The sequence below is a fragment of the Emydura macquarii genome, unplaced genomic scaffold, assembly GCF_026122565.2.
Source record: "Emydura macquarii macquarii isolate MOO-44397 ecotype Brisbane River unplaced genomic scaffold, CSIRO-AGI_Emac_v2 contig_2473, whole genome shotgun sequence".
NCBI lineage: Eukaryota > Metazoa > Chordata > Testudines > Chelidae > Emydura > Emydura macquarii.
The window spans coordinates 10,390,258-10,403,914 of NW_027132610.1; the positions used below are offsets into that span (position 1 = coordinate 10,390,258).

The 13,657-nt window shown below is 44.8% G+C and overlaps 1 protein-coding gene across 3 annotated transcripts; it reads left to right on the forward strand.

Moving 5' to 3' along the window:
- Window positions 1–515: 515 nt before the first annotated feature.
- On the forward strand, window positions 516–12,200 carry TEX26 (testis expressed 26). Of its 3 annotated transcripts, none has more exons than XM_067562744.1 (7): window positions 516–819; window positions 5,076–5,160; window positions 5,449–5,611; window positions 8,085–8,241; window positions 9,514–9,690; window positions 11,330–11,491; window positions 11,934–12,200. In XM_067562744.1, the coding sequence occupies exons 2-7, from the start codon at window positions 5,087–5,089 to the stop codon at window positions 12,038–12,040; spliced, it is 840 nt and encodes a 279-aa protein (XP_067418845.1). In that variant the 5' UTR covers window positions 516–819; window positions 5,076–5,086; the 3' UTR covers window positions 12,041–12,200. The 3 variants fall into 3 exon arrangements, with proteins under 3 accessions (XP_067418845.1, XP_067418843.1, XP_067418844.1); XM_067562742.1 differs by lacking the exon at window positions 516–819 and adding an exon at window positions 3,583–3,898; XM_067562743.1 differs by lacking the exon at window positions 516–819 and adding an exon at window positions 3,583–3,888.
- Window positions 12,201–13,657: the final 1,457 nt, after the last annotated feature.

Below are 13,657 nucleotides of genomic sequence, written 5' to 3' on the forward strand. Positions count from 1 at the left end.
GAGCCCCTCGCAACTCCCATTGGCACAGGACGAGTGTCTTTCTTCGCTTAAGTGCTACAGTGCTTTAAATGTAGACCTACATACAGCGTTACCTTTACCTTCAATGTACAGAGAAATAAGAAATGAACTGCGGAGAGGCTTCTACAGCCGCGGTGCTAACTTTGACTCATGCCACCACTGCAGGCCCAGTCACCCGAGGTGCTGGAGTAAAGAAAGCTGGGGCCTCGGTAGGGCGGGTGGGAACATTTCATTTACACGCTGTCCACCCCTCAGCCCTTCCCTACCCCTGCAGCCCGCGTGGGTGCCCGCGGAACCCCGTCCCTCCCTCCCCGTGGAAAGCGACACCTCCCCCTGGGGCAGCTGAACAAGCCCTAGAGGTTCGCGCCGCTGCTCTCCGGCTCCGGGCTCACTGGGCTGGACCAGGGCCCGACAACGGCAGACCCCCGCCACCCTCCCGTGCCCGCGGCTGCAGTCTGTGACCCGCCCCGCCCCCGGTCACAATCACAAGACGCGCGCTAGGGGCAACCGGGCGGCGCCCCGCGCCAGCGCCTCCCCGCGGCCCGGCCCGGCTCCCTGCAGGCTCAGCCCCGGCCCGCGGCGCGGAGCGGCTCCCCCTGGCCCCCGCTGACTCCAGGTCTCGGCCCCCGCCGCTGAACGGGCTGGAGCCGCCGGGGGGAAGCGCCTCCTGCCGCCCCCAGACGGCGCCGCGGGGACGGCGGAGACCCGCCCTGCCGCCCATCACGGGGGTGACGGCCGCCCAGGACCCGCGCGACAGACCCCGCACCAGCGCCGCCACGGGCCCCCGGCCGCCGCCGCCAGGTGAGCGCGAGACAACGACCGCCCGCCCCCGCGCAGCGCTCCCAACTGCGCAGGCGCGAAAGAGCTGCGCAGGCGCCTTGGCAGTAAAGAAGCCGCTACCCTGGACTATGGGCCTCGGCTGTTGCTAGAGCCGCTTCCCTTCCAGCTGGACTGGGAGCAGGGACTAGGGAGACGGGGGGGAAGGGACGTGGCCAAACAGTGGGGGAGGGGCTGCAAAGGTGATGTGGGGTTAATAGGAGCAATGGGAAGCAGAGGGTTGGGCTATGGGGGTCAGGCAGAAGCAACAGAAGGGGGTGGGGGAACTGTGCCAGCAGCAAATGCTCTCTCAGTTGGGCAGGGCTGTGGGTAGCAATCTGTGCTGGTGCAGCTGGGCCCTCAGCAATTCCCCCCTGCACTGTCCTGACTTGGAGGAGGAGGAGTTCTGTCTGTGTGGCTCAAACCTGCCACCACCACCGCCAGAAGTTGGTCGGATAAAAGATGTTGCCTCTCCCACCTTCTCTCTCATATCCTGGGACCAAGATGGTTACAATAACACTGCAAAAGGCTGATTAGCACATTCCTGCTGCCTCAGCTGGAAGAGCTCAAACTCCTGCAGGAACCAAGGTGCATCCGGACCTCGTCACTTTCCCTTCCAAGTGCATGCCTTCTACCTGCCTTCTCAAATATGAGCACACATAGAACCGCCCAGAAAAAATAAAGCCCTACCAAAACAAAGAGAAGTGCACTAACCATAGTGGCTGGTAGTCACATCACTTAATGCACTACTGGAAGATGCTCAGATACTATGATGACAAGCATGATATAAGCCCTTATACAAAATAGTTTCAGCAGGCTTCATGTTTTGTACGGAGAGTATTAACTTATCTATAATGCAATGTTTGGCCTTACCATTTAAGAAAGGAATAGTCCTGCCCCTTTTAGGGAGTCCCTAACCGCAAATTAAAAATTCTGTATTGTCACAGCAAGTTCCACAAGTGTCATCAATGGGGCAGATACAAAACGGGGTGATCTTGTAACACAAGCTAAACACTGCAGGTCCTTGTCACTTTAGAACTAGCTTTATTTAATGTTTTCATCTCAATTTCTGTAGAAGTGAACGTCCGCATATTCACTTGTTTAAATTATTTTTTGTCAGTGCTGTGGTCTTAATTAGCTCCTTTGAGGTATGGAGTGCTGAGTTTGGTTAGTGTTTTTCCTTTGCTTCTGCACAGAAATAGTAAGTCACTATGATCTCTATCCCACAAAGACCTATGCACATGCTTAACTTTATGTATATGAGTAATCTAAGACCCAGCACCACAAAGGTACTTAGGCACTGAAACCCCAGTTGTAGGTTCCACTGTAATCCACAAAGCTTCTGCTAAGCTACCACCAAACCCTGCAGATGCTTAAATTCAATTTGCAGCAAGATTTTCATGGTAAAAAGTTCCTTAAGCTCCAAAATTTCTGCCTCTGAGTACTTACACTGCTGTCTCACTCTGTGAGCCCGGATCTCTATCTCCCACTTGATCCTCAGGATGATCCATGTACAGGGAAAGATAGGTGTTTCTCCACCTATTTTGTCTGTGGGGCCTGTTCCCATAGGCATGCTCAAAGGCCACCTACCAGATCAGCTCCCCTGAAAATGTGATGGCAGTGGTACCCACCTTAGAGCTTTTAACCCAGCTCAGCCCTGACACAGGATGTGGGAGACCCAGTTCAATTCCCCACTCTAACTGATGGGTAGAAAGAATTTGAATTGCAGTCTCTCACCATTCAGGGGAATGCTCTAACTGCAGAGCTCTTGGATAGTCTGATGTCCTGTCCCTCAGTCTCACTTGTTGGAGGTGTTGCACTGTGTATAACTTCTCGTTGGAGCAGTGGGACTGGACCTTGGGTCTCCCACTTAGCAGGTGGATGCCCTACCACTGAACTATAGAGTCATTCTTGCTGGCTCTTTTTGGCCCAAGGACTCTAAGTTTTTATATACAGTGGAACAGCGTCAGCAGGAGAAATTGAGGCAAATCATCTCAGAAATATCCTATGAGCGCTCTAACCACTGGGCTAAGCTTTAAAGTGGGTGGCAGCACCATCTCCTCCAGCTATTTTGTGTGGAGTGAGGCAGGCACCTAACTCATTCTCACAAGCAGCAGTAACTTAGGTGCTTCTGCTGCCTGACTCCAGGACAGCAGTGCCCAGCTGTCCATTGCTAACAGAGATAGGCATCTCTCTGCAGCCTGGATGGGTGCCTAATTCTGTGAGTGGAGGAGGGACTCAGGACACACCTCTCTCGTGAGCATCATCTATTGGCTGTCTAAGGTGGCTCCCCACCTAGCATGCTGGCTTTTGTGGATCCCACTCTTAGGTGCCTATCTCTCCCCATTCCTTGTTTAGGAGCCCCTGCCCCAAATTCAGGTTGTGAGACCCTCCTCTCACAGACTTAGCTACCTAAATCCTGGCTCCAGAGGAGTGCCTATTTCTGCTAGTGATCCACAGCTGGGAGCCCCTCTCCATGAGCCAGGCAGCTTAGGTTCCAGTGATTTTCTAGGTGCCTAAAAGTGAGGAGTTGTGACAGTGAGCATTACCACACTAAGTCCATTTGTGGATTCAGACCCAAGAGCCTTCATTGGGAATTGGAGCCAGCCTTACTGGTTGGTGCTCTTCCTTAAGGAGGAAAAGGTTACAATGCTCTCTGCTGCTGATTAGTCAGCAGTTAGGGAGTCTTTTAAAAAGAGAGGGAAAGTGGTCATGATGCTATCTCTTTAAATGAATCATGGGGGAATGTTGCATGCTAGAGATTCCATGGCCGGGTCACAGAAGAGAGAAGCAAGATTGAGAAAGGGGAAAAATAATGGAAAAGTTAAAAAGATGAATTAGAGAAGGATTGTTACAAAACAAAGTGACAGGAGGGGAAGAGGGCAAAAAATTGAAAAAGCACCAAGAGGGAAGAGCTCAGCAGAGACTGCAAGAGAGAAGAGGATTAACAAGATTACTTTATGTGTTTCTTTGTTTTATTAATTACTGTGCTGGAGTTAAACTCAATGGACTGAATTCTACCTCAGTTATATTTGTGCATCCATGTTTCCATCAGTGGGTTTGTGTGAGCCAAATTTGGTCTTATGTATCTAAGATTATCTGTTTATTAATTTTACAGCACCCAAAGGTATAGTAGTTGCTTTGAAAAACATGTAGTAGGCAAGATGTCTGCCTAAAGAGTGTTTACATTTTGATTTTACAAGATTTTATTATCTTTTCTCCCAAACATTCTCCTCTCTTCCCCCTGTCAGCAACAACACCATTCATCATCCTTCATATCATCCAAGCCTGAAATCTGGGTATTATTTTAGAATTCTATATTCTTCTATCATCACATACAGGTCTTTGCAAAATCCTGTTGCTTCTTTCTGTACAATATCTAAAATATGTCCCTTTTACTCTAGCCCTACTGCTAACATTCCAGCCCATGTTCTAGTTCACCCACATTTTAGTTATTTCCAAAACTGTTAACTCCTCCTTTTTTGGTTTCCCTCATTCTCATCTGACTCTCTCTTCATTGAAAGTGTTGTCAAGATCACTACCCCCATAGCATTGTATATCCACACTCTAGTTCATATCTCTGCTCTCATCTTTTCCTAACACTGTTCTCAGTCTTTATGCCTTCTTTCTCCAAACCCCTCTGCTTTTCTCCCAACTGTTTCCTAAGGCCATGTGTACGATGCCAAGAATGGGACTTGTAATTCTCCACTGGAGCAGTCCAATGGTAGCAACAGTGAAGCAGTACTTTAGCTAGCAGTCAGGCTTTTTTACCAGAGTGTCATCAGATCCTTCTTTAAGCATGCTGTTTTATTATGGTAGCAGCTAGAGGCCTTAATGCCATTGTGCTAGGTGATTACAAACACGTAAAAAGATGGTTCCTGCCCTAAAGAGTTTTAGTCCAAATAAAGAATTTACCTTTTTCTGCCAGCATAGACTCAGCCCTTGTTTATGTTAACTACTCCCAACTAACAGGATGCTTAGAAAGGCTGATGATATATGTGTGAAATAGCATGCAAATACAAAGGCAAGGAAAGCACACCAGTTGCTGTGATTGACTCCAGTTTATTCAACTGAGCGAGAGTTTTCTGTGTCCACACATGGTCCTGAGTTATTTTGTGTGTATAACTTTGTGAAATTACTTATCCATCTTACCTCTGAATGATTTATCTGAATAGTCACAAAGATAAGAGAGAGAGCATTCTGTATTTATGATATTTATAATTGGTAAAATATGTTTTTAGGAGACAAAATAATGTGGGATCCGTATGAAACTACAGTGAAACATGAATACCCATATAGAGCACCAGTAGAGACTGAAGCAGTACGGTAAGACAATATTGGCTAGATTAATGCAAACACTCCTGTTAGTTTTGTTGTTGTGATGTATTGAAAACTTCTGTTCATGTCCAGATATGTAACAATTGAGTTACAGTGGGCACTCAGTAAAAACAAAACACAACACATTTTGGTGACTTTACCACAATATTTACAGTTCTTACAATAGGAAATATATTTACCGCAGTGTTTGCAGTATTACAGGTGGTAAATGATAGATGTTGCTTTTACACCTTGTGTCCCTTTTTCTAACTGCCATTCCTAATGCATTTCTTATAGTGTCAGAACAGCAAAAGGACATGTGAATCCATACCAACTTAGTGATCCTATTGGCTTTAATACTTACAGAGAAGAGTTCTGTTGGAAACCGTATTCCAAGGCAGAACCTATAATGACTGGCTCTTCATCAGGAACAAGGAGAAACAATCCTCATCCCAGTCAAGTAAGGAATGCTATAGCATTCTCCCTCATTTATGGTTGACTAGGAAAGGTACTGTGGTAGGGCTTAATATTTTGTTTCCCAGACAAAGTTTGTGGTGCTGTACTTTTGGAGCATGCCACTGAATGGGGTGCCAGTACGAGCACTTAGCAACAAGAAACTTTAAAAAGCTGGGTGTTATTCTGACCTGTGGAATTTGGTAGTTGAAGAAAATGACATAATTCACTAATATGTTTACAGTGTAAAAGAACAATGTCAGGTCTCTGCTATTAGTATTGTCTTGGGCAGACATTATTTGGGAGGTTTGGTGGCTCTTTTAGTGTAGATGGTCTCCATTTCTTCATGTATGTCCAGAATATTCAGCCCTTAGAATTTCCATCTTCTTCAGTAAACAAACCTTTCCTTCCACAATGGTCTGAAAAAACAATAAAGACTAATATTTAAATACTGCCCACTTCAAAGGATCTCAAAGCATTATACAGACCATAGGCGTGCACACACTAATCCCTTCATCCATCTGTGATACACAGCAATGCACAATGCTATTATCCAATGTTTATGACAGGAAGGGACTAGCTGATGGGTTTTTAATGAGCAGAATGTAATTATTAGCCAGATTGGAATCTGGCCTCAGGTTAAGAGGTTTGTGTTAAGAGCCATGGGCTCTTTTTCTCCATTTTCAGATTGTTTACTTTGTGCATTTGTCAGCATTTTGGATCAGGCCCTTAGCTTACAGTCAATTTCACTGTTTCCTCTTTTTGGTTAGTTTCCTCTGCTGTTTGTGTGTTTCTCTTACACAGCAATTAGGGAGGAAATAGGAAAATATTATTATAAAATCACAAAAATTGGTTAGGGGTCTTGGGAAAATGAGAAGCACCTGAAACAATTGTAAATTCCTTTTTATTTTGTAATTGGCTGACTAATTTTCAAGTTAATGTCCCTTTTCAAAACTGGCAGCCTATAACTGGTACTTACTATGAATACTACTTGAAACTCTTTAGTTAACTACTTGGTTAATAATATACTACAGGAGAGGAAGGATGGTCCAGTGGCTAGGGTGTGGGAGATCCAGGATCAATTTCCTGTTCTGTCATGGACTTCCTGGATGACCTTGGGCAAATAACTTAGCCTCTCTGTGCCTCAGTTCCCCACCTATAGAATGGGGATAGTCCCTTGTGACACCCTGTACACCATGTACACCCTTATGGTGTGACTGTTGTCATTCGTATTCACCTTTATAGTGTAACTGTGTATTGTTTAATGCAAAGTATGTCATATAAGGTGTTTTTGGAATGCTCATGACATACTGAACATTATGGTTATAGTAGTATTTTTCTTGCAATGTCATATGTATGATTATGAAGCTCTGCTATATAATATTCCCAAATATATGTCTCACATTGCTTGAGGCAGATCCAGGTAAACACTAAAGGCAGAGAAGGTAATTCACGCCTCACTAAGGCATGCATAAAAACAATCCAGCTCTTTCAGGAACAATGGACTGGCTTAAGCATTTAATAAGGTGGTGCACATTTGATGCAAGTGGAGGAAACCATGCCGGATATTGCCAATTACCTGACCCCATGGGGTGGCAGAGAAACATGTTAAAATAGGAGACATTGTGGTCTCTGGATTGGAACTCTCTCTTGCAATCCATCTACAAGACAACATAAAGACTGTCCACGGGGGGGGAAGCCTGGTTGGGGGCCGACCAACCAGCCTGTAGTGAGAACCATTTAAGACTGTAAGGCTACTGAAGCGTTAAGCTCAGTTTAGAATGCAATTTGCTTTTCATTTACTTTTGATTAAATCTGACATGCCCTCCTCTGTCTTATAATCACTTAAAACCTTTCTGTACTTAATAAACTTAATTGTTTGTTTTATCTAAAGCAGTGCATGTGGTTTGGGTGTGTGTAGAGACTTCATATAAAGTGACAGAGCTGGTGCATATCAATGTCTTTGATAAATTGACAGGCATAAGTTTGCAGAGTCCAGTGGGCAGCACTGAACTCTGTAAAATGTCAATTCCTAGGGTTGCATCTGGGACTGGAGGTGTTTGCTGGGTCATTCTATTGCATAATCCCATGAGTGGCTGGCCAGAAGCATTCATTTACTAAGTCAGGGATTGCTAGCTTGCAGGAGGCTGTGCGCAGGCCCCAGAGTGGGGGGTTCACACAGCGGCAGCAAATGCAAGACGGTGCCCAGGAGTGAGGGATCGGGGTGACACAGCTATACACCAGTTTGCAGAGGGGAACATCACACCCCTGATAGGGGTGTTTGGAGGAGAAATATATTAAACATTGAGAAGCATTTCAAGAACTACTGATTAAAAGTGCTACATAAGAAATACACATTATTACTGAGCTTCAAATTACATCTTACTCTGAGGGAGTTGGCTGAATACAATTGTATTTACTGTCCATGTGGTGCTTTAATTATAGACATGCAGATCTACAAAATCTTTTTCTGTTATTAGAGTTTCATGGTTTGGAAGGTGCCTCGAGAAAAAAAACCACCGTCCTCCAACAGCCTTTCACCCTGGACACAGCCTATTTCTAAACAAGAGGTCGGGGAAGCAATCCGAGCACAGTTCAACTCTACATATGATGGAGATTATTTAGGATTACCACAGGGTGAGGGCAATTCTTTTAAAATGGCCCATTACGGGCTAAATTGTAGCTTTAAGACTCTCTGAGGCACAGAGCTGTGGTAATGTCAAGGACAGACCAGAGGCACATTTCCCCAGCAGAGGCTCCTGGAGGCAGTGTGCTCAGGTAGACACAATCTTTCTAGGAGCATAAAAGGAGAGGGGCCATAGGGTGCAGCATGTACGTCCTTCCCGTTCCAGCCCAGCCAAGCTGGGGCAGAGGGTGGGCAGGATTGGGGCCTCACCCTAAACCCAACTAGCCCCTTTCTGCCCATCTCGTCCCTTTTTCCTTGCCTATTCACATGCTTCTGGCATTTTTCCTTGTAGCTCAGGGTCCCTCTAAACTTCTCAGTATCCCAGCAGGTTACGATTAAAAGTATAAGGCTGTCTCCACTTTATTGATGGCAGCTGACTGAAGCTTCATCTCCTGTTCCACTGTTCAGTGCTTCCTCATTGCCTCCTTGACAGTCTCTCTTTCTGTGGAGCCCACTGAAATCAATGGAAAGGCTTCCATAGACATTAGTGGACTTTGGGCCAGGTCTTAACACATTTTGGAAGTAAAGTACCAGTTGACTCAGGAATTTAGTGCATGTCTGTTGTAATCTTATCTCCCTCACCAAACCCAACCTTGTAACTCTTTCCATCTGTAGTGAGGCACCAATTTGGCTGATTAGTAGAGCCTGTCGGAAGATGAGGGGTTTTTTCCTGTAGAAAATTTCAACCAAAAAGAAATGCTGCCTTGGTGCCTCATGGGAGTTATAGTTTTGGTGCTTCATGCTCCTGTTCTCCTCTACAGGCCAGCTTCCCTGGTTGCATTTCTCATGATGCATGATACCTTGGAGAGGGTAGGGCATGCATCATGTGAGATGTAGTCCAACTGGGTACCCTGATCCAAGAGGAGAATGGGAGCATGAGGCACCCAAGCCACAACTCTATGAGCTACTGTGGTGGCATTTTAGCCTCAAAACTTGTGGGTTTTTGATCGGGAACCAATTTTTTTTTTTAAGTTCTTGTGCATTCAGTTTGTCAACGACAACTTGTAATTTTCCATGGAAGTAGACCCTTTTCATTTAGTTGAAAGCCCAATTTTTTGTCAAAAAAAGATTTGATAGAATTTTTTAACTAGCCCTACTGATTAGCTTCCTGTTGTTTACTTCTCAGACACACACACACAAATACAAATCTCTTGTTTCAGTGAGAAGAAGATATTTTATTGGACTATAATGTTTACTGTGACACTATTTTCTAACTTCTCCAGGTCTTCAAATGAAAGATACTATTCCTGTGCCTCCTGACTGGAAGAAATTAATCCCACATCCTCCAGCAACTGAGTTTAGGCGTCACTACCAGGCCCCAGCCCACATCCATGACTTCATGGACTTTTCCTGGAAATATGGATGTAATGCAAACCGGCATATTCCAGCAAAAGGAGTTGGTAAGAATATATTTGTTTTTAAAACTTTAAATAAGTAAAATATTGTGAACTGATGAAAATCATGACTTCTGCTCTTTACATTACATTCCTCCATGGAATCAGATTCTTTTGAAACCTTGCCAACTATTAAATTACTTCTTTAGTAGTCTCTGGTCACTTCTACTTATGTAACTGGTTAGTGATGTCTGAAGATTTCCTGTGACAGGAGAAAATGAGCCTATTTCTTTCTGAGAGTCCAGGATGAGCTTTGCACTATGTAGTAATTGTACACAGTAGGGGTGCAGTTTTCAAATGTGCTCTGTACTTGCTTATCTCTTCTCCTACTGAAGTCAGAGTGAGCTGATCGCTCTTGCAAATCCCACCGCAAGAGCTCTGCTCACCAATATTTGATATGCACAGACATCTCAGGTTGGGAGAACCTGGGCTGCTGCCACCTTGCATTGGAAAGTCTGCTGAGAGTGGGGGCACAATGGTGCAATCCTTCATCCACCAGGGAAGAGGCTCAGAGCAGGCCAGTGCCACCCCCAGATTGGTCAAAGCCAACCCAGGAATGGTCAGGGTCAGCCCATTGATAAATACATTTGATTTAGAGCATCTTCCAGGCAACCTTTGCCACCAGAGCTTCTGTGGAGCTCTGTTCATCCAGGTGCTGATTTTTCAACAAGGCATTGAGAAAGCCGGAAGATGGTGCTGTTTAAAGAAGATATAGAACTAGGTGTCTATCTAGGTACTTATATGACCTTCATCACTGTATTAATGCACCTTTCACTCATTATCCTCACAATGCTCCTGTTAGCTAGGGAAGCATCTGACCCCATTTTACAGATGGGGAATGGAGGCACAGGATAGATTAAGTGATTTGCCCAAAGTCACACAAGAAGTCCGTAGCTGAGCCGGGAACTGACCTTAGGTGTCTTGAGTCACAGCCCATGCCCTATTACAGGTGCCCTCTGTGTCCAGCTGACACTTTAGCCTGTATTGTCTCACCATCTCTCTCATTGGCTTCATATCAGCACTGAAATAATATGAGCAGAGGCTGAGCCTCAGGGAACCCCACAGATTGAGGGCTCCAGAGAGGAAAGTACAGTTACCCATACTGACTCTTTGGGGTTGGTCTAAAAATATGCACCTGAGCCAGATTAAGGCAGTTCAGTTCCCTCCTGCAGCTCCTGGAGGTGGCACAGGAATATTTGTTGATCAGTGGTATCAAATACTGCAGAGAAGTCCAGAATGATGAGTATGTATCAGTACCATGGCTTCGCTGAAGCCTGACTGAGAGGAAATTCAAAATACTGGTAGCTAAAACTGATTATAGATTGGATTCCAAATAAATACTATCCCAAGCTAACTATACAGAGCATTATTATTATTTATATCCTATCATAGACATTAATGGTGCTTTACAATACAGATAAGGCATCCCTTTCCTTAAGGTGCTTACATATACTCTTAAGGTGCTGATTCTGCAATAAGATATGGAGGGGCTGATTTTATTGAAGGAAAAGGGCCTCAATTAAAATGTGAAGAACAGGAGGAGACGACAGTATAGGGGTGAGGAGGAGAGGGGAAGGACGAAGGGGAGGATAATAGGGTCATGTTTGGTTTCACTTAAATGTTCCTACCTGGCTTACCTTCACAGTTCCTACCGTGACATTTGCTCACATCCAGAACCAAGAAAACACTAAACAGCTGACCACATATCAAAGAGATTTTGGGAAAGAATATTTCAATATCATATCAATTTTAAATTCTCTGGATCCAGAACAAGTTAACAAGTACATTGAAAGAGCTCCAAAGCAAGGTAGGGTACTATGCTGAGATACAATGTAATCCATCCTGTGTAAATTATCATGCAGTCACTGGTGAAACAAAAGCTATGAACCTTTCTGAGAACGGTACTTTTCGGAAAGGTACAAAAATAGTCTGTCTGTCTGTCTCTCCCCCCACTCCCCCCCTCCCCCCGCAAGGTGGGTAAACCCTGATCCCCTTATTCCTACTGGAGGAATTACTAGGAAACAGAGAATTTTCTCTCCCCTATACACAAATATGTAGGAGAGAATTGTTTATGCACCCGTGAAAACAATATGTCAAAAGTGCAGTGGTTGCTGTATCCTCACATTTGAATTTGTAAATGAGATTCTTATATAAAATAGCCTATCCCAATGTTCATCATTCCTGGAATTTATTTCATTTGACAGTTTGAGATTCAAAGTAACTCTTTTGTTTTTTAATTGTATTGGCAGAGAGAGCAATTCTTCAGCACTTTCTTAACACAGTTAATGGGAGCCAGAGTGAGAAATTCAGAAGGACTTCACCCTCAAATAAACCAGAAGACAAACTATCTGAATGAAAATGATACCCAACAATGCAAAAGGAGAAAGTCCTCCAGTATCCGGCCGGTGCTGAATGAGTGGTGTAATTGTAACCCATAATGTCTTTGTGTTCTGTGCGTGTGTGATGAATGATTTGCAAATCCCTGTTTTCAAATAATAAAGGCTGTTGTGCTCTCATTAGTCAGGGTGCTGCCTTTGAGAACTATAGAATGTTAAAAGGGATTTATGTTTTGTCATCTCTGTACCATAAATTCCAGCTAAACATTTATTACTGGCTGAGAAGATCTTGTAAGTACATTGTCAGTCAAAGATGTCATGTATTCTAAAGATGATTATTGCTTTGTATGGGTAAAAACAAAATAACATCTCCAATCCCCGAATTCAGTCCTCAAACTGAAGATTCAGCATTAGGGCTCATGTCCTGATTTTTAGATATTTCTCCTATGACCAATTGCAGTCTTACCTGAGCTGCATGACATCCTACCACTGACAGACCAGAAGGTCAGTACTGCAGATTTTCAGTAGTCAGACAGCTTGTAAGCCAGCCTTTGAGGATATGTCTTCCCTCACCCAAGGGCTGCAGGTCCCCAAGTCTACCATCTCCCATGTCTGCCAGCTGACTTGGGCTCACGGGGCTCAGGTTTAAGGGGCTGTTTAATTGTGGTGTTGACATTTGGCTCTGGGACCTTTCCACCTTGCAGGGTCCTAGAGCCCAGGCGTCAGCCTGGTGACCAGATAACAAGTGTGAAAAATCAGGACGGGAGTGGAGGGTAATAAGTACTTATATAGGACAAAGCCCTGAATATCGGGACTATCCCCATAAAATTGGGACATCTGGTCACCTTAGGTGCCCAGGCACTTGTCTCCCACCTAAGTCCCAGAATCATTCACTAACCAAGGAACACAGGCGTTTAGCTGCCAAAGAGGTGTGCATGGCCCCATATGGTAGGCATGCTCATGGCTCAAAGGCAGCTTGCTGCATCAGATCCTGTGTTCACACAAAACATCCAGGGAAGAATGTTCCGCGTAACCTTTACCCCAGATGCGTTCAAGTACCCCTTCTGCCTAGTGACGAGAAGGGATTTGCACAGGGATCTGCCACCTTTTAGGTGAGTGCCCCAACCACTGACCTATTGAACAGTCTGATATGTGTGTGTGTTGGGGGGGCAAGGTTTCCCTCAATCTCTCCTTTTGAAGCTGTTCCACTTTGATTAAATAACTGAACACTTAAATATTAATTGGACCACCTGTGACCTGTCAGTGCCTAGGGTAGCCACCTGAAAACGCCAAGTTCAGGGCAGGCTGCAAAAGGAGAGCAGATTCTCCCAGCACTGGTGGGTGACACTGAAGTCAGACTTCCCAACCAGCCACAAACAGTGCTTCTGATTCCCCACACTGGTTATCAAGAAGCCAAAATAAAAATACACACAGCCCCCTTTACTGCATTTCAGTCTCTGGCTCCCAATCGGCCACTAGGTCCAGTAAAGAGACCAGTTATTTAAAACTCTATGCTCTTTACCAAAACGGTTTCTCCTGGCCCCAAAGGGTCAGCCACTGTACCAGATCAATATAAATTTAGATCTTACCCAAAATACCATGCTGCCAGGCAATCTTTTAGTAACTAAACTAAAGGT